Source organism: Phaenicophaeus curvirostris, chromosome 1 (genome assembly GCF_032191515.1).
Source record: "Phaenicophaeus curvirostris isolate KB17595 chromosome 1, BPBGC_Pcur_1.0, whole genome shotgun sequence".
Classification (NCBI taxonomy): domain Eukaryota; kingdom Metazoa; phylum Chordata; class Aves; order Cuculiformes; family Cuculidae; genus Phaenicophaeus; species Phaenicophaeus curvirostris.
Window position 1 is genome coordinate 57,202,141 of NC_091392.1, and position 27,929 is coordinate 57,230,069.

Consider the following 27,929-nt stretch of genomic DNA (forward strand, 5'->3'; position numbering starts at 1 on the left):
TTATGTTTGGCTAGTGATGTTGCTGACGGCTGCCCAGTCTGGGAAAGTGTTCAGCTGGAAGAGTCTAATTCCCCAAGTATTTATTGCCACCATGACAACAGCCAGGCCAATCAGGTTTACACCCAGGCCAGCTTTCACCTACAAAAGCAAAATGCATCAGAGAATGATCAATGACAACTTGATCAAAAACAGTTAACGTGGAAGAACAAGGGCATTAGGGTGTATGTACACTGACATATATACAGTGATAGAATGTGTGTACTGATTTATACAGCCAAAAAAAGCACAGTATTGTGGGAGTATTAAGGAGTGATATACAATGTTTGATGCATCTCATTGGAGAACTACTCAATTTGTCACTTGAATTCCTCAATCAGATAATCATAATGGGGTGTTATACCACACATAGCAGGCTGGTAACTACATGACTTACTGTGGAGCTATGTGATAACTAATCTCTCATGCTCTCCTGTACTTGTCTTAACAGGTCAGTGCAAAAGATTGTGTATTCCTGTTCTTTCATACCTGCTTAGACCATTATATTCATGAAAAAATAAAGATGAGAATTGTAGATATCCTAACAACAGATCTGTAGATGTTCTTAACCTGCAGCTCAATCACACAACAGCAGACCAGATCAATATGACTTTACATTAGCACCAATATCATCATTATTATTGGCTTCTGGATGTGATTAGGACAAGGTGTTGAGGTTGCTTAAGCATGGGATATGCTTGAAGCATACTCAGTCTCAAAACTTACCATATCTTTAATCTGGCAGTGCCCGTAACTGAAGATAATGGCATTTGGAGGATTACCTACTGGCAGCATCACCGCAAATGAGATGCACATGGTGACAGGAATCAAGGTATACAAAGGGTTGATAAGCAGGGTTTCTGACTGGAAGAGAGAGGAGGAGAAATTTTACTTAAACAACAAAAGTCACTGCTCACAGTTGGAATGAAAGGACCATCTCTGCTTTACATGAAGAAAATGAGATTCTATGAATCTTGCCTCCCTAGTTTCTAAACCTAAGTGTGGAATTTTTTTTGTTTGATTGGCTTTTAGTGTAGGGTAGCGCTATAATTAGGAGCCGATCAGTCTCCAGGGATTTCTCTTGAGCCATTTCACACTGGGTGAGGGTGGAAATTGCTGCTATTAGGCCTTCTTTACTCTTTCTTCCCACTTGTTCTCTGTGCTGTGTCTTCTGGGCCTTAACAACGACTACCACTTCAAACTTCATCCAAGGAAAGTGACAACAGGTTGGCACAAAGAACTTACTTCCTTCAGTTGCTGAAGATACTAAGATCATTTAGCAAAGTCTTCCTGGGTGATGGTTAAGAAAACAAGTTTTTTGTGGTCCAAACTTGCATGACAAGATTGGCAGAAGATGATAGAGTATTCTTTACAGTGGTCTATATAACTATTCTTCTATTGTAGCCTTCAGTGGTGGTGAAATTTTGCATTTTTGTTTATGTTGCTATGGCCTAGTTGTATGTCAGAGGAAAAGGGAAGGATATTTACAAGACTAACTTCATTTTGGAGGGGGAAGCAACTCCAGGTTACCTCTACAGTCAAAAAAGGGACTGCTATAAGATAGAAGTTCAGACTACTGAAAGTAGATTACTGCTCTAAATTTCTCCTTAGCAAAGTCTCTTTCTGCATGTAGCAGAGGTAAATTTGAACTCATAAACCATAAAAACATAATTACTTATTTCCATCCAACCATATCTTCACATTACCTCAGAGTTGTTCACATAACGTACTTTGGTACAATCCCATGGAATAGTTATAATAGGGGAACACAATTAATGGCCTGCATACTTGATAAGAAAAGTTTCACATTACTTAAAAAAAAAAAAAGAAATAACACCACTTTCTGCAATTGCTATTCTAATGTAGAATGCATTTTGTATCTCTACTCTCTGCCTTTGTCACTGGTCTCCTGATGTTTTCTGCCCCTTAGAAACATCTCTGTTTATCATTTCAGATGACAGTATACTTAGCAAATCACACCCTTAAGCACATTTTAATCCAATAGAAAAGTCACTGCTAAAGTAATTTCTTACAAGTAGTGAGTGGATGACTACTATTTTGAATAAATTTCTTGGTGCTAAGATGTGCTTTTGGCTGCCTAAGTTTATTAATTTTCCTAAACCCAAAGCAGCAGAACTGTATCCTGGGAACCAAGGCTAGGTTTCACATGACCAGAGTGCCAATACCCCATGTCCTGAGACATTCCCATGATCTTGTCATGAAACAACAGACTAAAAATGTCATTATTTTTACTCACCATACTACATAAAATAGGCAGAAAGATGGTTATGGTTGCTGGATTACTAACAAACTCTGTTACCAGGGACACCAAAATGCAGGCCAGCAGAGTTACAGCCCAGCAGGGAAGGCTGCTCAGGGAGAGCATTTGCCGACCAATCCATGTAGATAGGCCAGAGGTCTGGAGAAAGGACAGAAGCACAAGAATGACTAAATACTTCGTGTGTCAGAGAATCCCACTACCAAATAAACAGTGTCAACGCTTCCTTTCCTTTTATTCAGTAAACTAGATTTCACAGCAGTTAGTAGAGCCCATAGTATGATTTATCCAGCACGAGCTTGATTCAGTTGCCTAAAGAGGAATACCCAGTGGCAGCTGAGAGGTTCCCCCTGTGTCCGGTTAGCTAGTTGAGAACGTGTGAGGTCTCCTTCAGATCCTGTGTCATGTCTGCCAGCCTTACAGAAATATCTAGATATCCTAAAGCACCTGAAATCGCAGATGTTTACACAATTGACTTGAGCCCTAACCATCTTTTGCTACCTAAATAGCCATCCATTGACTGCAGGGAGTAGGGACTGGGTTATGTACCTGAAAGTAACCACATTGTAAATCCAAACTGGGGACGATACAAAACAGGACAAGAGGGAACGGCCTCAAGCTCCACCAGGGGAGGTTCAGGCTTGACATCATGAAAAAATATTTCACAGAAAGGGTCATTGGGCACTGGAACAGGCTGCCCAGGAAGGTGGTTGAGTCACCTTCCCTGGAGGTGTTTAAAAGACGGGCGGATGGGGTGCTGAGGGGTATGGTTTAGTGATTGATGGGAGTGGTTGGACTCGATGATCCAGTGGGTCATTTCCAACCTAGTGATTCTATGATTCTATGAAAAGAAAAAAAGTCCAGGTTTATTTATTTTTTTTTTTACAAAGGACAATAAAAATATAAATGAACACCTTGCATCCAGCTGCTAAGGCATAACCTCCACCAACCAACACTACAATCTCCCAGGGCATGGTCTTCTGGAAGTCCTTCCAGGTAATGATGGGATCCAGTGTTTTAATGTCTGTTGACTTCTCACCATCCCCTATATCAAAATAAAGCAAGTATATGACCAGTATTCCATTGGCCTTTTGCAAAGATCTTCACATTTTTCATACCGATAAGAATAATGTAATATCCACAGGAGCTGTCTTGAGAACTATCTGTGAGAGAGATGAAGAAGCATGTAACCTATTTCTCTGATTATCTCGGCTTTAGAAAATGCAGCATATTAATATTAAATGTCCTAACTTCCTCTTGACTGCTCTGTCGATGTATTTATAAACCCTTGCGTTTCATTCTACAGCTTTTTGAGGGACTGTGTTCTCTGTTGTGTATATGTGATCACAAATTATTTATAGACTGTAAAGATGGAGTTACAATGGGATTATTTTCTCAAAAAAGGGGCATTTTGTATCTCCATTAGGCCATGAAACTTGATAAAGAGCATTTTATGCCCCTATATTTTATCTAAGGACACTATATTTTTAGATGTCTGAGGTAGGAGCTAGAGACTGTCATTTTTCCTAAAAGCTGCATAATATATGTCAGTATGAAAAATAAACATATCCATGTACATTTGTAATCTCTGCATAAGATTCTATGCAGGCAATAGTATTTTCATACAGGGCTGCTGAAAGCCTGGCGCAGCAAACTGCTCAACACCAGTGCTACTCAGACATGAAGGTAAAATAATTTGCATTATTATTATCAAGAAGACTGTGAAAGAAGCATTGTGCAAAATTGGATCCTTGTCTGATATTTACAGACATCTTTTATGTTTATTTTATGACATTATCAATAATTTCTGCTGTGTAAGTCATGACCAAATTCTTTACTAGAATTTATCTTCATACAGTTCTGCAAACATCTGCATTACAGTTCTCTGTATAGAACTGCATCTAAACCTTTCCTAAAACAGTCATTAATTCTGGTAACTCTGTAAACAGAAGATATAGTGGCCTCAGATAAAAGATCTATTTGTAATCTGGATGAGACAATAATAATTAAAATAACAAAATTAAAAGGGGGTTGATGTTGCTATCAGAGGAGGAACTGAATCCTGACTATCCACAAAAAAAAAATCTCAGAGCATTTTATAGAGAACAGAAAAATGTCATTAAAGCCACTGGAAAAACATTTCAGATCTTTTTCTTGCTGCGGCCTCCTCACCTTTTTCTCTTCTTCCAAAACATGGCTTTTTTGCTGGAATCAGGAACAGGAGAAAACCAAGAAATACGGAGACAGTGGCATCAGTTCGGTATCCTTTCCTGGGGAAGAAACAGTGGGGTTGTCATAAAAACACACTATCAGTCAGAAACATTCCCAAACAAAGTACATGGCTCCAAGCAAAGTGTTGCAGGTGCAGGTGAAGTTTTATTTCCTCATCTGAAGTCTTATGAACAGCCCACTAGGAAAATACATCTGCATCAAGGATATAAATTGGATTTTTTCCCCATTTATTAAAGTTACTCCTGTAACCAATTTAAATCACTGCTAAACAATTTTTAACATTCTAGTGAAAAAAAAGAAATCCTTTTTGGTGTACAAATCTATTAACTCAGAGGTACAGAAAAACAGTGTGTTTGCTAGAAGCAAGAAACAGAAAACATATTCTAGGGAAAATCCATGCCCCAATGATCCTTTAGAGATGAACTGTAGATAGATTTTAAATTAAATGTTTAAAATTAATTCTGAAAAATAAATAAAGTAATTTGAGAAGTGACAAAATCCAGAGATCCTCATGAAATTTCAGTAGGATAAATTGTTTTTTTTTCTGTCAAAATTAGGATGAAAAACTGAGATAATTTAATGCAGTAGAAATGTAAAGAAAATTTAAGTTCAAATCACTTATTCTTTGATATGCATGGTGAGTTGTGTCTACTGCTAATATAATTTGTTTCAGCATTTTTTGAAATAAAAGAAAAATTATTCAGGCACCATTATTTGCAATATTTAATTGAAATGGATATTTTCCCAATAAAATTAATCTTCAGAAAAAAAATACAGATTTTGTCAGAAAAGCTGTCTTTCAGTGACAACTTCTCTATGAATGCACTAAAATGTTTTAACCAAAAAATCCATCTCTCCTATGTTTTTACATTTAAAATGTTTATTTTACAGTCTCTACTTGCTTCACTCTGCTTACTGAGAAATTATACCATTTGCCAGCATGAGGACAGATGTAGTTTAAAAGCAAAACCCCTAATTTTTTAATAAATACTTCATTTTTTACCACCTTGTTAAGTGTGGCTGTAGATGTTTTAAGGCTAAAAATTATTGCAGAAAGTCAGAAAATGGAAGGCCATATTTCTTTGCAGTTGTTCACAGAATTGCACTTACTTCTCAAAAAAAGATGACCATCCTGGTACAAAGCCAGGCTCACGAGTAAACCAAAGCAAGGTCATCAGAATGAAGAAAAATCCAGTTACCATCTCAGGATAGCTAGAAATAAAAAAAATAGGAAAGGAAAAAAAAGCCTGAAATTAAATCCAAAGTCTGTCTAAAATCTCAAGAGCAAATTCCAGAAGCAAGAAAATAGAAATTGGTTCCAAAAAGGGGGATAAAAAATCCCATATGGAGAATAGAAGAGAAGATTAGTTTGAATTAAAGAATTCAACATTTGGCTTCCAGCTGAGAACTATCTAAACCCCGTAAAAAAAAAAAGGCTAAAAATATCCGTCTGTATTTTCAATTCAGTCATTCATGGGCAAGACTTGAAGGAAAATATTTATAAATGCTTGCTTTGTATTTGCATTATTATCTGATTAAATGTGTTAAGAAGGTAAAGCTCGTGTTACTATTCCACTGTAAACACTTTCTATTGCATTTTTTAAAAAGAGTGGAAAGTGTAAGAGCAAATGGCAGTGTAAATTAGCACAGATTTTAAACATGTTGAATAAATATAAGGTAACTTGAGGATACTGAGTTTTCATTTAGGATAGATTTAAATTAGGTATGGTTTCACATTTAGGCACAGTCTGGACAACAATCTAGATTCAGAGTTGATCATATTCAACAGGTTGATTCGTCAACATTTCAGCTGAACAACACAAAAATGTTTTGGAAAGAATGGATTTTATGAGGTATTATCACTTCTGAAAAATGAAACTCTTGCAAAATTATCTTTTATAAGAGACATTCCTTGGCACCATGGATGAAGATTATGGTCAACAAAGAGGGCTGGACATCTCGTGGCATGGGAGATTGCTGCAGAGCCTTTGTTAACAGTAAACTTCCAACCACCAAAATAAATACGTGCCTGAATTGGGAAAAGAGGCTCCTTTGCTGATTTAGTTCAAAGGTAGAGACAAGCTTTAACTGAGATGACCCTTGGACAGTGTAAACCTGAATATTTCCTTTTATTTCCTTTTCCATTAGAAGTAAATAAATGAGTAAATAAATGCATGCTTGTAAAAAAAACTTTGATATTAGTTCTTTTTTTGCATTTCATCTATTTCTATCCTGGAAACGAGGATGAGAAGGTAATTTAATAATAATTTACATGAGCCAAAGACAACATTGAGGGGAGTGTGAGAGGACAGTCTTCCTTAAAGAGGCAAATTCCTGGGGAAGGCAGGTCTGTTTTACCTAATATTTCCCAGTTTCTTATATTCTTCTTGAATTCTTCTCTCTGACATTTCTTCCCGTTTGGTCTTCTTCTTTTTGCTTACAGAACAAGTCTCTTTAAAACTGAGGAAAATAGTACAGTAAAATTAGACAAAGGCATCAAGTGAAAAAAAGTTTTAAACAAATAACAACAATTATGCAAACTGAAAATTCCAGTTGCCAGATGGCTGTTGGGAGATGTGATTGAGGCAAAGACAGATGATAATTGGAAGGGAAATTATTGTGCATAATCTTTGCATAGTCTAGTTTCCAGATGTTCTGGGAGTCAGTCCTAGACAGAGTAGGAAAGTCCATGGGGTGCACAGACTTCTACTGACTGGTTTCACTGAACTATTAGAAACCGTGACACCTTTTGTGTAAACTTCCTCAAAGAGCTGGTTGTGGCCATGGCTAATTTCTAAAGGCTATGGCTAATTTCTGTCATCACATAGAAAGACTGTGGCAGAGGCCAACTTTTTTTTTTTTTTTTGACAGATCTTTTCAATGGGGGAACTGTCTATTTCCCAGTTGGATCAGGGAGAGCCAAAACATATGAGGCTTTTGGGCCCGGGCTTGACTTGAATGTTCGGGATTCACTATAAATAAAGGGAGAAAGCTGTGCTGAGAATCCCAATAGTTTTCATAACCTGTCTGCTTCTACTAATGTTAGATGTTTCTAAACCAGGCACAATTGGTGTAACAATGATGCCTCTGCCACAGAGTCCAAGAGGTGAAAAATGCCTGTACTTCTGCCAGGGACATAGAAGCACAAGCACATTTCGTATCTGAATACATGTAAACATGCTATATGAAAATTAGGTGAAGTCCTTAGTTCATTCAGATTGCCTTCATACTATAGTGAAGCCTGGATATTCCTAATAGAATTCAGGGTATTTTCAAGCTTACGTTAACCTTTTCCTTTTATTCTTTCTAGTTTTCTTTTCTTTGTCATGCTTTGTGCTTGGATCCATGGATTTTTGCTTTTCCACTCCACCTGTACCCTCTGTCACACAGAGGTGCGTGGGGTGGGTTAAGAAACCTCTCTAGCTAAGCCAGTCTAAAACAGTCTGCAGCAGCAAGGACATCAGTGCCTGAAGTACCATGGGAACACAGTGGCCTGCTTTTGTAGTTCCTGCTACTTTAATATCTGATTTGGTACCCCACTGAAGATCCATGCCATTTTACTGGCAAAACCATCTCTCTCCATGTATCTGGTTAAGACCAGATTCTCAAAGGAAGTTGCATAGGTCAAGATGCAGGCAGGCCCCATATGGTTAGCAAAACTTCTTAAACAGGCTTTTCATTTCACATATAAATAGGCATCTATGTGATACTTGGGTTTAGTGCACTTAGCATCTATAGGAATTCAAATTTCTTTGCAAACCTTGCTGTTAGACTCCAATAAAATCTACCAGCAGAAATGCAGCTGCAGGAAGAGAAGTGCTACATGGGTTATAGTAGCCAGTTCTTGGCCAGTTCTATAGTAACGATTCTACCCTTAGCTCTGCTTTGCTGGCAAAAATAATTTGGTGAGTCCATTATCCTTCCCCTTTGAACTAGTCTAGAGCTAAAAAATGAGTCTGACATATTGTTCCAACAAGGCCAAGTAAGAATAAATTGATGACACTGGTCTTCCTAGGAAAAGAACATTACAGGAATCCAGTAAACATTTATGCACTGGCACTAGGCAGCCCTTTCAATGTGTTTAAGTGTTTCTAGGCTTAGGAGGATGTGAAGGCAGAGTGTTTTAGCCAAGCACCTAACATAATGTTATTTAATGAACTGCAGTGAACAGGAGTCAGAGATTAAGGAGGCTTGAAATCAAGTGATTACTTCTCAAAAAGTCAATAATTCTTCAGTCGCTGGTATTATTTAGAACAACATTAATCAACATGAGGTCTTGGATGCACTGTGGAATTTCAATTAATTTTATTTTCTGAAAAAAAAGTCATTAGGGGCCATGTTAGGGCCTTTTTCCTCTCAAGATTAAAAAAAAATACATATAGAAGGACTTATTTTAGCCTTTTAATTTGGAATTACAAGACTCAGGAGACTGACTGAGAGAGGACCATGGAGCTATTCACCTCAAAATTATACCTTCAAATTTAGTCAAGGTCAGCAACAAGCAAAAGCCAACATTTTATTCATTGTCTTATGTGAAATAAATAGGTGCTGTCACTTCAGCTTACTTTTAAGAGTAAACTAAATCAAATTAAGATCACTTTAATTCTGAATAAATGTGTCTGCAACACAATTTAATGCAGATTAACTAATCCACTCTAAATGTGCACATTTAGTCAATTTTCATTAACTCTGCTGAGTGCCTCTGCAAAGAGACTACGTGGTACAAATGAACTAGGAGACTGAGCCTTGTTCTTATTTTGGGGCTGAAGGACTTACTGATAGCAAAAGATATTCATATCTCAGGCTGTAAGTCCTTTCCACTTTAAAGAGAAATATATATGGAACCTGTTTACCTTTAATTTTAAGTGATCTTACATTAATTTCATTAAGCGAGGGGCAAATCTGAGAAGTAACTTGTTCACTTGCAGTTATTTGTGTCTTCATCTTTTAAGTTGTACTTTTCTGAAAGGACTTATAACAAAATTTTTGATCCACAATGGGATCCTCATGGTCATGAAAATAAAAAAATCAGTTAAATGCACAGTAAGAATTTCCATCAGCAATACCTAGGCACTTCACTCTCAAGCAGCAATACCACTACTGTCTGTACAGTGCAGCTAAGCAATAAGATTTCCTCCAATAGCTGTTGTGGAAAGCAGAAAGTTGTGCCTTAGTTTTTGTCATTTGCAACTGCAAACATCTTTATGAGAAATGTTTTAGAGAGGCCACAGTTGCCTTGCTTTTGTAGTCCATGCATCTTGAAGAATCTGCACCTACTTGCAACCCAAGAACAACCAATGCATCCAGAACCAAGTCAGGACCAACATGATGAGGGAAATGGGGAAACTGAACAAAAACCAGGTTCCAAAATTCACCACTTCAGCATCTGGGTAGTGGCTGTAGAGAATAAAAAAGTATGCATGTGAGGTTAGAATAGTAAAAAGATGGGCACTGCCAATATGCATACATGCACACACATGTATCTGTACATAAATTGTCATGGCATCATAGAAAAATTGCATCAGTATGTACTTGCAAAAGCTGCATTGCATGTGCATAGCGAAATCAATTACCAAAGAATTCCAATCATTGATCATGCCTGAACAATTGATGAGCCACTATTAAGACCAGACGTTCCATATTGCCTAGCCAGCTTCAAAAGCCCTTAGAAATACCAGGAGTGAAATTCTTATGCTGTCTATGGTCATTATTAAAGCTCCTTTTAGTGCCAGCAGACTTAAGAACATTTTCACACAGAATCTCTTTGTATGCTTATTGTAGACCAAACAACTAATGACTACAGTCTGCTGGGCTCTGACAAAGATGTATGATATGGATATTTAATGGAGCTGTTGTAACAGCAAGATCTAACAGTCCCAAGTACTACTAGTGATGCCTCTAGGTTTACTGTAAGAACTCATTTTCTAAGAACCCATAGAACAACTTGAACTTGATTTTATAACATTTCTTCTTTAGGTCTTTATTGTTTACTTTTCCAAGGTGGCTGCTTCCTTCATGATAATCCATTTGTAAAATCAAAAGAAGTTTCTGGAGAAAATTAATTCTTACCACATGCTGACAAATTTTTATTTTGCATGGGAGGAAGACATGGATATATATTAATTTAAGCTCCCCTTTTCAACCATTAACCAGGAGTAATAACATTGGAGTGGAGGAGGAGGCAAAATTTCCTTCAAGGTGACTGTCTTACAAGAGTGCCTTGGGGTAGTAAATAATCCACAGGGAAAGCTGTGGAGATGATAATGACTCAACCACCACTCTCCCACAATCACAATATCACTTACTTGTTGAAGTGCTCTAAGAATATGAGGCTAGTGGAAGTCCCTATGATGGTTGTCAGTCCACCAATAGTTGCTGCGTAGGAGATACTCAGTGAGAGGCATTTACAGACCATGTGGTCGTGTCTGGTCTGATACCGGTACTTAGTGCTCATACCCAGTTCTGTGGACTTAGAAGGCAGGACGAGTATCTGAGCCTGTGAGGGGATAAATTAGCCAGAGAAAGCAGGTGATCAGAACAGCAGCCCAGCTTGTTCTAATGCCACAGTAGTACTCGTCCCAGAGAAGCAACAGGTTTGTTTAAGAGGGAGAAGTTTTTTCTTCACAAGGATTAACTGGGATCAGAACTAGAAACTTGTCCAGGGGCCTGAAATTGCCTGGTCTGTAGCAGAAATGTAGGACAAACAGTAATCGGACTTTTGGCTATGCTTTCAGCTAGCTCCAGTTCTGACTGGAATGTCAGTGGGATACCAAAAGCCTTTGTGGGCTACAGGGGCTGGATGCCAGTACTGCAGCAGCAAGAATTCATAATCCTTGAGGCTTATGAGCAGCCACCAGACAAATGCTTGATGGACTTTCTGCGCTTACGCTGGCTCAAGGCCTCTAATTAGCAATGGAGTGCTAGGCATCTCAAAAATTACATGAAAAAGGCTGGGTAATATGGAAGCAAAAGCTGCAGTAAACTATTGCTCCAAAAGAAGTTTTCTTAGTAGTGACAGGAAAGTCTCCATGTTCATAAATGAAGTTGTTGTACAGGAGGAAAAAGTACAGTACTTTAAAGTTCTTCACATGCAACCCAAGGATGTAATTTGGGATCAGGAAAAAGGCAGCCAGTGGTTCAGATAAACAGATTTATTGATTTTGGTTTACGTAGTAAAATTAGTCATCATCCTGAGGGTACCCAGGCTAAAATCCCTGTAGGTTAAAAGCGAGTAATTTTCTTACAAAATAACCACTGTATGTTTATGGGAAAGGGCATAAGAAGAAATTAAGTATCAAGAGCAGCCTATTAGCTTTTTTTTTGGAAACACACATTCAGATTCTTATGAATGTGAATGCAAATTCATTTGGTTTTTTTAGTCTAATCTTTCCTGGACATCAACTTATGCCATTGAGATACTATGTAATTGTAATCCAAAGAGCAATCAGTTTTTGTATCCACTTAAGATAAGTAGAAATACTGGAATGGACTGATGTAATGGAAGATTTCAAGGGTGAATATTTGGTAAGACTAAAAGAAGGTGAATGCCCAGATTGCCTAATGAAGTGACTGAAGAGATGAATGGTCCATGCTTGCTGCTCGTTTAGTTCTGAATAAGATGTTGTGTACCAGGGATTGTTATTTTTGAGTTGGGCTGTTTTCCAAGGAGGCTTTGCAAAAATTGGATAGAACAGCCAAATAAGAAGGGAAACTTGCGATCACATTACTGAATGTAAAGCTAAATGAATTGTACTACCCACTGGAAGAGGGTCTTCTGAAAATACCTGTGCTGGGGGCATCTAAATAAGAGTAAGAACTTGTAAAGGGCCAAGCCATGACTGCTATAGGATGATGAAGATTGATTCTATGTAACACAGCTTGCAAGGAACAAATATGAAACAGTGCAGAGCAGGTCATGTTCACATCTATCTTTTCTCTCACCCCTGGGGTCTAACATCCCCTTACCTGAGGTAGGTGCTGCCCACTGCTCTTAGAATTCATTGTTCCAATAGGACTCGCTATCATGTGCACACCATTCATATTCTGTAGGGAGGCAAATGCCTTTGGATTAGCCTTTCTTCTGTTCCTAGGAGCACTTAGATTAGAAGTGATGATGCTTTGTAAATGTTATAGGTAGTAGGATTTGGGGAAAACAAACAAACAAAACCCAACCAACCAACCAACCAAAAACCCTAAAATTTCAGCCACAAACTTTACATTGGGAAAAAAATTATTTAAGAAAAAACAACAACCTGATTTTATTTTAAAGTGATCTTAAACATCAAATTATAACATTTAGGTCTTTTCCCTCTACCATGTAGGAGAATCTAACCTATGACTTTGTGATATGTGTAGGTTGCTGTAGTAACTGAGATGTCAGTAACTGAGATTGGACACAGAAGGGACAACAGTAACAGGGGATGAGGAAAAGGCTGAGGTACTTAATGCCTTCTTTGCCTCAGTCTTTAGTTGTAAGGAGGGTCGTTCCGTCTGTGTACAAACCCAGGAGCTAGAGGAGCATAATGAGGCTCCCGTGATCCAAGAGGAGGTGGTCAGAGCCTTGCTAGCCCGACTGGACAGTCACAAGTCTATGGGGCCGGACGGGATTCACCCTAGGGTACTGAAGGAGCTGGCGGATGTGCTGGCCAAACCCCTTTCCATCATCTTCCAACAGTCCTGGAAGACTGGGGAAGTCCCACTGGACTGGAGGCTGGCTGATGTTGTGCCCATCTACAAAAAGGGCCGCAGGGAGGACCCAGGAAACTACAGGCCTGTCAGTCTGACCTCAGTGCCAGGGAAAGTCATGGAACAGGTGATCTTGAGTGCTATCATGAAGCACATGCAAGAGAACCGGGTGATCAGGCCCAGTCAACATGGGTTCACAAAAGGCAGGTCTTGCCAGACTAACCTGATCGCCTTCTATGACAAAGTGACCCGGCTACTGGATGAGGGAAAGGCTGTGGATGTGGTCTTCCTGGACTTCAGCAAAGCCTTTGACACAGTTTCTCACAGCGTTCTGCTTGAGAAACTGTCAGCCTCTGGGCTGGACAGGCACACACTCTCCTGGGTGGAAAACTGGTTGGATGGCCGGGCCCAGAGAGTGGTGGTAAATGGTGTGAAATCCAGCTGGAGGCCAGTGACAAGTGGGGTTCCCCAGGGCTCAGTGCTGGGCCCAGCCCTGTTCAATGTCTTCATCAATGATCTGGATGAAGGCATCGAGTGCACCCTGAGCAAGTTTGCGGACGACACTAAGCTGGGTGGAAGTGTCGATCTGCTGGAGGGTCGGGAGGCTCTGCAAAGGGATCTGAACAGGCTGGACCGCTGGGCAGAGTCCAATGGCATGAGGTTTAACAAGGCCAAATGCCGGGTCCTGCACTTGGGGCACAACAACCCTATGCAGTGCTACAGACTGGGAGAAGTCTGTCTAGAAAGCTGCCTGGAGGAGAGGGACCTGGGTGTGTTGGTTGACAGCCGACTGAATATGAGCCAGCAGTGTGCCCAGGTGGCCAAGAAGGCCAATGGCATCTTGGCTTGTATCAGAAACGGCGTGACCAGCAGGTCCAGGGAGGTTATCCTCCCTCTGTACTCGGCACTGGTGAGACCGCTCCTCGAATACTGTGTTCAGTTCTGGGCCCCTCACCACAAGAAGGATGTTGAGGCTCTGGAGAGAGTCCAGAGAAGAGCAACAAAGCTGGTGAAAGGGCTAGAGAACAGGCCTTATGAGGAGCGGCTGAGAGAGCTGGGGTTGTTTAGCCTGGAGAAGAGGAGGCTGAGGGGAGACCTCATTGCTCTCTACAACTACCTGAAAGGACGTTGTAGAGAGGAGGGTGCTGGCCTCTTCTCCCAAGTGACAGGGGACAGGACAAGAGGGAATGGCTTCAAGCTCCGCCAGGGGAGGTTTAGGCTAGACGTTAGGAAAAAATTCTTTACAGAAAGGGTCATTGGGCACTGGAACAGGCTGCCCAGGGAGGTGGTTGAGTCACCTTCCCTGGAGGTGTTTAAGGCACGGGTGGACGAGGTGCTGAGGGATATGGTTTAGTGTTTGGTAGGAACGGTTGGACTCGGTGATCCGGTGGGTCTCTTCCAACCTGGTTATTCTGTGATTCTGTGATTCTGTCTCAGCTGCAGAAGCTGGCAATACCTGGAGGTCATATCTGAGCTTGCTAGGAACCTAACGGAACTGTTAGTTTGCCGACTGGATCTCAGGATTTCCAGCAGGAAGTACAACAAACACTACTATGCTAATATTCCCCAACTTGATGTGGACTGACAGGTTAAATACAAAGCAGAACATTCTGCAATACGTGCTGTCTGCCAATAGCCACTACTTTTTTGAAATAAGGGAAGCAACAGTTTGTTGCAGAGCTGTGTGGACTCTGCTATGATGTTTCCTGCATTAGAAGACAATGTAGCTCAGAAGATACTTCCTATGACAATACCTTTGATTGCATCAAGGAGCTGAAGTCAGTAGTAGTAGTGCTAAAAACAAAGAAAGGAAAATATACTTTAAAAATGCCTATACATCCAGCTCCCTCAGAAGGAATACATCTCTGGTAGAAGGAACAACATGTGCGGGAGACCTAGTACCTACTGAAATGGTGAAGAATACCATTTATTAGTGACTCTTATGTGGTATCTTGGCCAGAAACATGAAAGTCACCATTAAGTTTCACAGCTCTATCTTTAGCTGTGTAGCTGTGGGGTTCCAACTCTATGAAAGAAAAAAATATATATTCCAAGTAGCATATATTCCATCCTAGGAATGGACTCTATTCACAGTGTAGTGAATCACTGTTAGTGCTTGCTTGTTCTACTCAATTTCTTTGTCTTCCAACCTCTCCAATGCTACTTGTGAGCATCTAAATGTGCCACATTAAAACCTTCACAAAATCTGTCCTGTGTGACATGGGGACCATATTAATAATCCACTGAATTTCTACTTTGACATTGAAAACAGATTTAATTCCAGAAGATGTTCTACTTTTCTCATTAAATTTAAAGTTCTTATTTCAAGTAACAGTATTTTAACAGTAGTTCTGTTATGAAATATCCAATGCACACTCTTCCATAGGGCTTAACGGGATTAATGGCACAATGCCATACTGAAAATTTGATTCTATATTGCACAGAAAATATGGCTGGGATAAAAATAGACAACAGCAGAAGGGATATTGAAGAAGCCATTAATCTCCAGATTGATGAGAAAATTATTTAGATCTTGCAAGCTAGTGTAAAGTCATGAACATGTACTTTTTCAATGACACTGTTGTTTTAAAGTAATTTTTAAAGGTATAACAAGATCTTTTTTCTCTTTCATTCTGAACAATTGCAAACAAAATAGAGAGATCTCATGAAGGCATTGTGCAATTTATTCTCACGCTTTATAAGAAGATGCTTCTCAGGATTTAGCCTATAACATAGTTTGAGGACAATGACTTTGTGTGTTCTGATGAGTATCTTGAAATGCTAGTTAATTTGATAATTTGACAAAGAAATTAGTAACTTACTTGATTTGCCCTTTTCACCTTACTAGATTTTACCCCAAATGGAGACCTGGTTGAAATCATTAGTGTTTCAAACTTCTGAAGAGCTTCACAGGGTTTTTTTAGGGGGAGGAGGGGTGGGGTTTGTTGGTTGTGTGTCCCTCATCTCTCTTTTGAATGCTTTTGACCGTTCAGTCTTTTCTTAGGAATCCTCTGTAAGAGTTTTCAATCTAGATATGGCCTGTGGGCACTTGGGTCCTCTCCATCACTGTTCCTTCAGGGAAACAGGAATCAAAATCTGTGGACAGTTGTCTCTTATACAGCACAAACACAGAGCTCAAAAGAAGATCTTTCAAACCATGAGAAACATTTTCCTTCTTTCTAAAATGGTCACAGTATTAAAAAGTAAATGAATCCTAAGAAGCCTTAGTGAGATCTAGACCATTACATTAATCTTATCTCTCATATAAGCCTTCCTTGTCGGTCACATCTAAAACATTCACTTGTAAGCTTCTGCTTGCCCTTCCTGGCTCTATTCCTGGGTTCATCTCATTGCAACAGGGCTCAAATCTCCAGTTGTGATGTACGGGGTTCATTCTTACTCCTCATTGATGAAGATAAGCTCCAGTGAAGGTTGGCCATGCTTTTCGCTGAGACCTGAAAGGAAGGAAGAGAAAGCAGCCCTTGGGGTAAGAACTGAGCTGAGCCCTTGGGCCACAGCACTGAACGTGGAGTTTGCTACTGCAAACAAAATCTTGTCTGAATCCTCTCAGCTACTCACTGAGCCTCATGCAGCATTTCATTGTGTCATATTGTACTGATCACGTGCCTCTGTCAATTAAAAGACTATCATACCTATGCATAACAGGCAAAGTTAGAGGGCATCATTTTCAGCCTGGAATCTGAACTGGAAGAAAAGAGATTCTTCTCTTCCCAAATCCTTTCTTTCTGGGAAGGAATAAATGAAATTAACCTTAGTGTTCCTATACTTTTTTTTTTGTGACACCTGCTTTGACCTGGGCAGTCTGGAAGGGCAGGGCTAGAATGGGCAAATATGGGATTGTCATAGAGCACACTTTTGCATTTCTTCTACATTTCGTTGTCTTTCTCCTCAGAGATTTTCTTCCAACTCTAAAATGCTATGACTTAAGATTTTATGGCACACAAACTCAAGTACATGCCCTAATTCAACATAAATAGTTTCCCTACTCCAGTTTTCCCATCACATTTTTCAATTTTACTTTATTTTTTTAAAGGAATATCACAGTACAAAAAGAAAGAGTATAGATCAGTGTCTTTGGTGTCAGAGCTCAGAGAGTTCTGACCGTGATAGAATTTGAAAAATTTATATCAACGAGTTTGTGTACTTATGAACAAATGAGAGAAGGATGGCCAATATTGACAAATACCTATTGCCTCGTTTTCTTCAATAATGGTGCCGCCTGCAGTATTGATGACCTCATGCTCCTCCTCAGCATTCACTAGCTCCTGGAGCACTGCCTCCACGATTGGCATCACCATAGCTGTGGTGGATGTGTTGGAAAGCCACATGGAGAGCACCGTGGTGCAACACATAAAGCAAAGAAGCAACCTGGAGTACAACACAGGGAAACCTTCTTGAGGCATTTTCAGAAATATTAAAGCCTCCATGCCTGACGTTTTCATTAGTCAAATGAGAACTACATAAGGTCTTTTTCTGTTTGTGGCTGCCAAAATATCGTGTTGTGTGTAGATAAAATGCTGCCTTGTGCTGAGAACTGTTGTAAGACAATGTATAACTGGAAACCATTGGCTCTCCTATGTGGAAATAAGCATGTGATATGAGAAACAGGGATTTTCAGCATATCCAGGATTTAAGCATTTTTTTGTGTTTGCTAAATAACAAGCAAAGAAGGACCAGAGTAAATCAGTAAAATCAGAGTAAATCAGTAAAATCAGTAAAATCAGTATCAGTAAAAAATAGAAAGCAAAGGGACATCAAGTCAAGGAGTAGGTGGCAGAAAGAGGATGAGAAAATTTGTGAGCTTTCAAACTCTGAAAGGAAAGGTGAATAAGAAAAAGAGCTTTTGCCCATGGATAGAAAAGTAGCAGTTGTTATTTGTGTATTTAAGCTGCTGCTGTCAGCCTTAGACTAGCCCGAAGTCACGGGTTCACTCACATGCCTGGCTTTGCTCCAGCCATCATGACCATACGCAGGGCAATTCGCTTGTGGAGATTCCACTTTTCTACAGAAGCTGCGACACAAATCACACCCATCAGGAGCAAAGTTGTATTCTTGAAGTATTCAGCAGCCACCTACATTAAGGGCAAGGGGGAAATTACTAGTTAAAAATGTAGTAACTACCATACGCAGAAAGCAAGCTGAATGAGAAGTAGTATGGTATTGTTGATTTCTCCACCCCTCCAGAGAAACAATGACAGGGAGCTCGAGAAAATTAAGAAATCGTAAGTCAGAATGTTATTTTTAATCTCTGTCATGTTATGCTTACAAACAACCTAGTTGTTAGTAGATTTCTGAGCTTCGAAGAGATCAAGAGAAATTTTACTTCTTTGAGGAAGGTGTTCACTGCCTACAGTTAATCATATTCAGCTAGGCCCAAATTGAAACAGCCACAGACAAACCTCTGGATTGAAGGCAACTAATTCATGTTCTTCACCTGCTTTTTCATTCTAGAGATGCCATTGTGTCTCTTGTTAGTATTTATTTTGTCTTGTTCAATTGTTGGGCAAAACGTGACAGTCCCTTCAGGAAAAGATTTAGAGACACATTCTCTGCTTGCAATAAAGAAAGGTTGGGTTATTGCTGTGATGATTCACAAAGGCTGTGTATCCTTTCCTTTCACAATGGAAATCTATCTCCATTGTATCAGGAAAATAGGGCAAAGTTTCAAAAAAGAAAACTTAATTTAAAGGAGGATGAGAAAAATTCATCAAATGGGTCCCCTAAAGTAGCATTCTTGAATGTGTGGCTTGCTAAGATATGAGAATGTGTTCTGTGAAGTGACTGCAAAAATAATAATGAAGCAAATCAGAACATTCTCTTGCGTGGGCATGAAATCAAACAAAGTGGGAGAAAATTAAAGTTATGAACAGATGCTTGGAATCTACTTAAATTTTTCACTTTGTTCTGATGCAAAACTTACCAAACTGTTGTTGGAATATTTTTCCCAAAACATAGTTACTTCACTTTAAAACTATTCCTCTAACCAAATACAGATGCCAGCATTTTAAAACAATTAAAATCATCAGAAGCAGTATTTTTTCCATTGTCCTCAGTTATACTGATGCTCCTCCATAAATGCGCAAGGATGACACTAATCACATTTTGTGAAAGCTGTAGCAAGTTACATATTTAATTATATGTATTTAACAAATCCACACAGTGACCTAAATAGGCTTGGCCATCACAGTTGTGTGCTAGAACATTTAAATATCACTTTTTTGGCTTTCTTCCACCAGATTCTTTCTCATTAACTTTCCTTATTTTCCTGCTACCTTGTTAAAAAGGATCCTGAACCCATCAACCCCATAGCACAAACAATCTGCTGTTTTCCTTTATCCCTTTCACAGTCATTTTGAAGAAACAAGCAAATCCTAATATTCTTATTACACATGTACGCATATAGAAGACACTGGCTCATGTTCTTAAGCCCCCGTGAGTTATTTGTAGTGTAAACTGCTAGGCAAGAGTCCTCAGCTTCTATGGCATTCCAGAACAGCAGACTGGAAATATTGCAGCATCATCACAGTTGTTTATTTTAAAAGACAGAGTTTTATTTCTGTTCCTAAAGTAAATAATACGCTCTCTGCAGTAGTCACACTGTCATTTAATTTGATATTACACTGAATTTCTGACAGGCTGCCGTTAAATTTTCCTTCACCAGTTTGCTGCAGAATTTTGTAATGAAAAATAACTACTTTACCTTTATGGTAGGAAAAAAAAATTACTGAAAATATTTAACTGTGTTGGTATGGAAATGTACCTGATTATATTACACAGTTGTTAGACTACTGGGAAGAACAAGGCACGTCATAAAACTCTTGGTTTGTGCTTGTCTCCATCTATTTATGGGCATGCCCAGTGCCAGATTGTGTTAGAAATTCAACAATTTTATGATTGCTATATATTCTTCTGTGTTGTTACCTGTATTTCTAGTCCTTATAAATGAAGTGTGATGCCCTCTCATCCCTCAAAAAAGACAGAAAAAATCAGGAAAAAAGAAGCTGTAAATGAAATGAGATGAATTCTTGGCATATTGTGAAAGAAAAAAATATTTACCAGAAACTAAAGTAAGAAAATTCAGAACTGATAAAAGAGCCTTTTTTTTACAGCTACTATGATGCCTTAGAACTCATGGCAATAAGTCAGTACTAAGATTTAGTATTAGTATTATTTAGTAGTACTAAAGCTTGGAAAAAAGTCTAGACATTCACCTGCATAACAGAATTATCTAGTCTTATAAAGTAAATTGTAACTGGTTTTAGAATATATAGCCTCATACTTTGTACATCACCTATAATAAAGATAATTGGAATGAAACTTTACACTTTATTCCATAACTGTTGTTCACATGGTTTTGGAGGAGAGATAGGACCCTTTGATGCAATAAGTTTTGTGAATTGTTTGTGATGCAGTAGCTGGCAGAGTGGACACAGAATGGCTAATACAGCCATTTCTTTATCTGTCTTCAGCAGAAGAAAGAACTGGTCTGCCCAAGTCGCACATTTCAGGATGTACACGTCTCCTTCCCACACCTCTTAATCTTGCTAGTCCACTAAGATTAGCTATATTCAAATAATTAACTGTGAGTAAGAAGATTAACTGATAAAATAGTGCACACTTGTCTGACCTCACTGGACTTCATGACTCCAAAAAGTGGGTATAGGAAAGCAGGAACTAAGGCTGCTGCACCAAGCGGTACTGCTTCAGAGACCCAGTATACAGCCGTCACTATCAGCACGTAAGCACATGAGGCTTCCTGTAGGAAGAAAGCACAGAGGTTACATCTTAATGACCCTTGTGAACACAGTCATACAACTCACCAGCCTGAGATTGCCTGGGCATTAAAAAAAAAACCCTCAAGAAGAACTGTGTAAGGATGTCATAACATGCAGCTGTTTGCTTGTGAAATGTAGGCTACCATTTGAAAAAACAGTTCTAGAAGATGATATTAATGAAAGGTTCCATATACAAACTAGGGCAAAACATTGGGATACATGCATTTATCAGCAAAATAATGGTTCCAAATGCATTTATGGGTTTGTTTGATGTACATAATTCAACTGTTCCCAAACATTCAATCATGACTCCTCAGACTGGGCCTGTGGAGCTGGTATTTCTACACAACTTTCTCTTCAATATAGGACAAGAACTCACATTTTTCAGGATCAGATTAGAACATTTACATTTGCCAGAGTGTGGATAAAGCTGCATTGTGTCTCTTTTGGGAAATATTCTGAAAGATTGCTTATTTCAAACAATGTGCAAACCTACATTTTTTGCCAGTTGATTTTATTTTCTCAGGTTATTTCCACAGACCACTGGAAGAAGACCACAGACCTGAAGATCTTAGAGGCAATGGGTTGACAGAGTTAATTAACCAGATTTGCTGCTGTCTAAGGTTCTGGTAGAGAAAGCTGCGTCAACATTCTGCTGAGCATCCGTGGAGAGCTTCTATATGATTGAGAAAGGTGCTATCTACTGAATATTTTTACAGGAAAACGCAGCTAGCCCACAGAAGTCTTCTGGTCCATTTTTCATATAGATATGTCTCTATTTATGGCATTCAGTGGAGTTCTCCTTGGATTCAGTTTGTTATGCTTAGAAACCGAGGGATATTTCCTGTAATAATTACAGAAATTACCCTCAGGAAAATTACCCTCAGGAAAATTTTTCCTTTCCTCTTCTCAAATTTGAAGACAGCTGCTGTATTGGGCCTAACTGATGGTTCTATGGAAGCTAGTAGGTCTGCATGGATTTACACCAGCTATAAATCTACCTGTTCTTCACTATTCACTGGATGTTCTGTATGAATGTATCAAGTTATATGGATTCACAGCTCACAAAGGCCATTGTTTAGAATGTTCACTGTTCACAGATGCTGTTTGAATATGTTAAAATATAATTTCATTAATTCAGTTTCCTGACTGGATGACTCCCTAATTGAGCAGCTTTCAAGCAGTCACAGAAGCAATTTCCACAGATTCTGTGCAAGTCAGTGAATATGTATTTCAGTTTATTTTTTTGCAATCAGTTTTGTGGACAAGGTGGTAAAGTTGAAAGTAAGACCATACAAGGATATGCATTCAATAGAATGAAACAATAACTTGTATTTAAATTCATGTTTGTACATGTTTTTTTTTACATTACCCCTAACAAAGAGCCACAATTGGCTCTTTCTCTTTTTTATTAGTACAGCTTATAGTAACAACAGGCAGAACACTGCCCAGAGGAAAAATTAAGATAGATAACTATGAACCATTTCCTTTACTTGCTTAAAAATTACAGATAAGCTTACTCAGAAGCTATGATTTGAATTAGCTGTTAAACCTTGCTCTGGCTCCTATTTCAGAGAAGTGTAACATTGTTCTGATTCAAGGAAGCAAGGCCACAGAAATAACTGAAACAAGGTTACTGGGGAAAAAAATTTCCTTGAATCAGATAAACTCCAATTACTTTAGAGACTATAAAGAGTACCTGAAAGGTTATTGGAGAAATTCAGTTCTAGATTTTTTGTTTATAGATGGACAAGTACTTTGAACCACATAAAAATATGCATATGTTTTCTCTTCCTTAACCGTTATAGAAGAGGGGTTAAGGTATTAATCTCTCCAGTACAGGTTTCATTAGTCCTCTATGATCAGATCCTTCAGCAAAACATTAAAAGAAAAGAATTGTGTTGAAATTGTATCTTCATTGCTACCAAAAGAAAAATATAAAAGAGGCTAGAGAAGGTTGGTTTAGAATGTATCACATCAAAGGTTTTTTTAATATTCATGGATTCTGAAGCATGTATTTTATAAATTGGAATTGTTATGCTGTTTGAAACTCCAAAGACTGATGTTTGGTTTGTAATAACTTCAAGTGATTATTCAGTAAAAAACCAAACAAATAATGTTGACTTAAAAATGGAAACAATTTAAAAAGTGAGATGACAGGCATTAGAGTGTTTTAGTACCATCAGCTAGGAAGGTAAAACTATTTTAGATGTGAGTCATGAAGCTGATGGATTGGTTCTTAAACATTAACCATCTTGCTGCTCAGTCACTTCTAACCACATTAAGCTTCCTGGTTAATATTCCACAGAGAGCAGAGCATAGGGTCATTTTTGTGACCTACTGACTAATTATTTGACATATTTTTTGGTTTTTTAACTCATTAGTTTCTGGTAACTAATTAATCTGTTTGCATGGGCTCTGTATGACATCCAGCAGTTGTCTGAGGAGAAAAATGCCTTTTAATGAAAAAGCATTAACTTTTATTTTAAAGCAGCGCAGGCATAAGATCCAAGAGATAAGTTTTACCAAAATTCATGAAATTAATATAATCCTGATCTGAATCCAAACTATGTTCTTCCTCCAAAAATATACTTCTCCTTAATTTCTTTGAGCATAGATTGCTCTTTTCTATTACATCTCTGTGCATAGCAATAAAGTAGACTAGACTGATAGTGGAAATGGAATAGGACAAAGGGAAATTGCACTTCTATCAAAACATAGCTAGGATGGGCACTGAGTCTTTCTGGTACACAAAGTGGGTAATCAGTCTACACCTGGTTGTAATAAGTTTACAAACAAAACTAAAATAAAGTACATTTTTAAATAGCATAAAGCTGAGCGGCAAGTACTGGGAAAGACAAGTTTGATAATCTCCACTAAAAACTTAATCAGCTTGCCTACCAACTCCATTTATTTTTTCAGTGCTTTAAATCAGCTTATTTCCAAGAGAAACCATATCAATCTCTTCTATTTAATGGAACTGAAGTTATATATTTAATTAAATGTTACCAGAGATACTAAGTAGTGGACTGAAGTGGTGGCTGTGCAATTTTAAGTCTTTTACCTTTCTCACTTCTTGTTGTACAGTTGAAAGATACTGTTAAGCCCACCACAGGGCTTCAAGCAGGGAACAGGAAAACATATAATGGCTGGAGAGACTACTACCTATCTTCAGTCAGCCCCTTAGGGGAAAACAAAAGAGGATATGCAAGGAAGCCATGGCTAAAAAATCCACAATAATGGTCACACCTACAGCTTTTGTAACTAAAACATCTGAGGATCTCAGAGTGATAAAAAAAGAGGAAACCCTGTGTTGGAGGTTTTCCCACTTACAGATGTGCATTACATACCTTGCACGTAGGCATGTGGTTAAGTTGTGCAAAAAAGAGGTGGTCTAGCCTCTGTACTATCATCTTTGAGCTGACGAGATCACACTATAATTCTCTCCACCAGCTTGTGTAAATAAAAACAAAGGTGAATGAAAGTATGCCATCTGTGGCTGTTCAGAACATGATCTGAGCTTTAGGGTCCATTCTGTTGATTTAGCATGTCAACGTGTCAATGTCACCTGATGCTGCAGGTCTCACAACTTGCAGCAACTCTTGCTGACTTGCGAGGATTCATCCATGTGTCCTTGATTGGATTCAATGTGGCCACAGGATCAGTGCCCACAGGAGACCTTGTCCACAACTGACTGAATTCATGTGAGATACTTCATGGTATCACTGATGGCTTTACAAAAAAAAGGAAGATAATTTGAAAAAAAAAGAGGTAAAAGTGCTCACATGTCATTATTAGTGATGAGGGAAATAAGGACAGGGCTAAAGAAATGCATGGTTTATTAAGCACATGAAGCTTTTTTTCTGTGTGCATGGTGGCCTGAAAGGCACTTAGTCATGCCTCAAACTTGCTATAAAAGTCATAGTGCAGGTATAAACTTTGGAAAGACAAGAAGAAATCAAACAAATTTTCTCAGGTTTATTTTCTACCCAATCATTTTTTTCTCACAAAAAAATAGAAAGGAAGCTGTGGACATTATTCCTTGTAAGCTATATCTACAAACAGTTCTGAGTCAGGTTGCCTTTGATTGCTCTTGCCAATAACCCATGTAACACTCCTTTGACATTTTCAGACTTGTGCTGGTATCATCAAAGAAGCTGCAAACTGATTCCTTGCAGAAATGCAAATATAAACCACCTGGTAATTCTGATCTCTATAAGAAAGACAGAAAATGAATATAATTTTCTGATAAATGAAAATAAAAGTAATTCTTCAGGCAATAAATTTAATCTTCTGGTTTTAGAAGTAATTATAGTCAATGGTTTGTAACAAAGTAATTACTACACTAAACTATTTGAATATCTGGTCTAGATGTTTTCTTAACAACATTATAAACATTTGTCCAACTCTGGGTCAGATCCACAACAGTAGTTTACCATCTGTGGCCACCCATGTCCGTATAAAGTGTATGCAAAATGTCATCTGAAAGCTTTTCATATCACTTTGCTGTAAAGCAACACCATGAGGTGCAGAATAATAGTGCAGAGGAGATTGTACTGTAAAACAGCAGTTCTTGGAGCAATGCTGTCAGTGAACTGTTTCAGCACAGATTTGATGGATGCTATTACATTCCCTTGGATATTAAAGAATTTCCTTATTGCACCCTGTGCCTCTGAATCCAGTAGAGAGCAAACATGACTGACAAATTTTAGTGCAATGAATGTCACATTTCCATGGAGAGGATCTCAAGGGGCATACAGAATGCTACAGTTAGAGTGTGGTATGGATGTGTCAAGGAGTGTCTGTTCTTATGCCACCCCTCCAGTGACACTGGGAGAGATTAAACCTTTTTATTAAACAAACTTCTGTGGGAATCGTGAACCCTGTTGTTCCCTGAAGAAAGTGCAATTGTCTGTCGTTCATCCCCTCTCTCGGAGATGAGAAACTGCTATAAGACACAGCCAAGAAATACATTGAAGTTCAGAGCAGGAAAACTCATTTGAAGTGCAACATAAAGTTCAGTGGTTCAGGAACATTTCCTTTCTATGAATTCTGTTTTTCTTTCCAAACAAAACACTACAGTTTGATTTTTGAAAACTGCTATACAATTCTAATCCTTTGCATTTCTATTTGATAAAATAGTAGTATTTATGAATATTCTAGTACTAGAAGGAAATATTATTCTTTATCAGGCTAGAGGAAGGAATGGAAATTGCTGCACTGTTTGGCCAGATTTCTGCCTAGGACTATAGAAACGCCAGCTGCAGGATTATTAATACATTGCAAATTTTGAGAAGTTAAACATCACTGTCTCTATAAGTTAGGAAAACACTGTTATTTTATAGTTTATAGTTGCATAGACGTGCATAGAGAAGACTTAGCCATACGGACAAGGGTACTCAGTAGCTCAAAACCAGTGTCAGGAGTGCAGCTGCATTCACTCCCATTACATGGGCTGTGTGTTAATCGTGTACTATTCCCTCCTTTGTATTCTTGTGCATGTCTCTGAGCCATCTTATGAGCTACTGCCAGAGCTTCAATGTTTCAGCAGAGATAATCACACCTGCTTTAGACTAGTCAGTGCCACGCTAGGTCATACTTGTCTGTCTCAGAGTCCTAGCTCCCGCCTTGCTTGAATTGCTATCCTATAAATGCACACGAAATGAAAGTTCCTCCCTACATAGTGATTACTAAAAAGTAATTACACTAGATAGTTTAAAGATATCTTTTTTTTTAATAGAAAGTTTTATGGATTTGTTCTTCTTATTCCTCCTTCTATGTACACATTTCTATCGACAAAGAAGAGATGCAATATTTCTGCTTTAAAGTGGTGCTTTATTAGCCTCATCTCATTCTTCAGCTCTGCTTGTGACACAACTCAAGGTATCTCTGGTTCTTACAGTGACCATTTCCCAGCCCTTCAAATTTGAGTCCTTGTTTATTCTAAGAGCTGAGCTTGTTTAGGTCTTTGCCTTTCTTTTTGCGGACTGCAGACTTATCCAGCATGACTACCTGCGGCACTCAGACTTTGTTAAAAAGAAAATTAAAATGTACTTACACTGCTGGAATATAAGAGAGGCAGGGGAAGCAGCAGAATTGGAATGAGGACAACGAGCAAGAGATTTCTGGATGGGAGAATCTCCTTCATCATTGCCATACTCTTACTTTCTGACAGCTTTCTTCTCCTTGAGTTTCTTCTTTTGTTCCTCAGATACTCCAACTTCCACTCCACGTTTTCCTTCACCTGTGTCTCGATTTCCTTCACAGGTGTCTCACAGCCTCATTTCTCATCCCCACCCAGCCACCTAAAATAGATTTCTTAATTTATTTATTCTTCAGTCTGTTGTTTTGAAAAAAACTTTCAATTAAAAACACAGTCAGTTTAAGTAGGGCTCATCAGCACATCTAAATTATTGTCAGACCATAACATACAGAGGTTTGAAAGCTGGAGCATAGTGATCTTTTGACATTTTTCCTTTTTAATTCAGAATCAGAGGTGTAGCATTGTTGTATCTTTATCCCCATGTTCTGGAAAGCTTTTTCTTCCATCATCCAGCAAAGTAATTCCTGTTCTCATAAATCAGGTAATACATATTTCAGGCTGCTGCTTTTTCTCCTGTTTGGTAGTCTGAATATCTCAAATACAGGTTTCTTTTTTGCTGGAAAATTATTGAAAGCAGCAATTTATTGTTCAGTGCACAGGAGCAAAAATGCAGGAATTCCTTCTTACAAAAAAAAAAATTACATTATCTGCAGCTCCTTCAGGTTTTGTATCTTTGCTACAGTTTTGGCTTCTACTTTGTAGCTGCCTTTACCCTACTTTTGCCCCGAGTTTGGAATTCACAGGGCAGCAATTCCAACACAGATTATACTTGATCTTGAGATAAAAACTTGTTAAAAAC

The 27,929-nt window shown here is 38.5% G+C and overlaps 1 protein-coding gene across 2 annotated transcripts; it reads right to left on the reverse strand.

Annotated features, from left to right (window-relative positions):
- On the reverse strand, positions 1–27,921 carry SLC13A4 (solute carrier family 13 member 4). Of its 2 annotated transcripts, none has more exons than XM_069858657.1 (16): positions 27,086–27,919; positions 20,880–21,008; positions 18,188–18,324; positions 17,439–17,620; positions 16,632–16,686; positions 14,986–15,025; positions 12,512–12,589; positions 10,852–11,042; positions 9,824–9,943; positions 6,905–7,006; positions 5,657–5,758; positions 4,487–4,584; positions 3,229–3,359; positions 2,294–2,455; positions 763–900; positions 1–138 (listed from the first exon to the last, which is right to left on the reverse strand). In XM_069858657.1, exons 1-16 carry the CDS (start codon positions 27,182–27,184, stop codon positions 1–3), a joined length of 1,902 nt encoding a protein of 633 aa, XP_069714758.1. In that variant the 5' UTR covers positions 27,185–27,919. The 2 variants fall into 2 exon arrangements, with proteins under 2 accessions (XP_069714758.1, XP_069714766.1); XM_069858665.1 differs by lacking the exon at positions 1–138 and adding an exon at positions 317–440 and having other exon boundaries at positions 702–900; positions 27,086–27,921.
- Between the last annotated feature and the right edge of the window lie 8 nt (positions 27,922–27,929).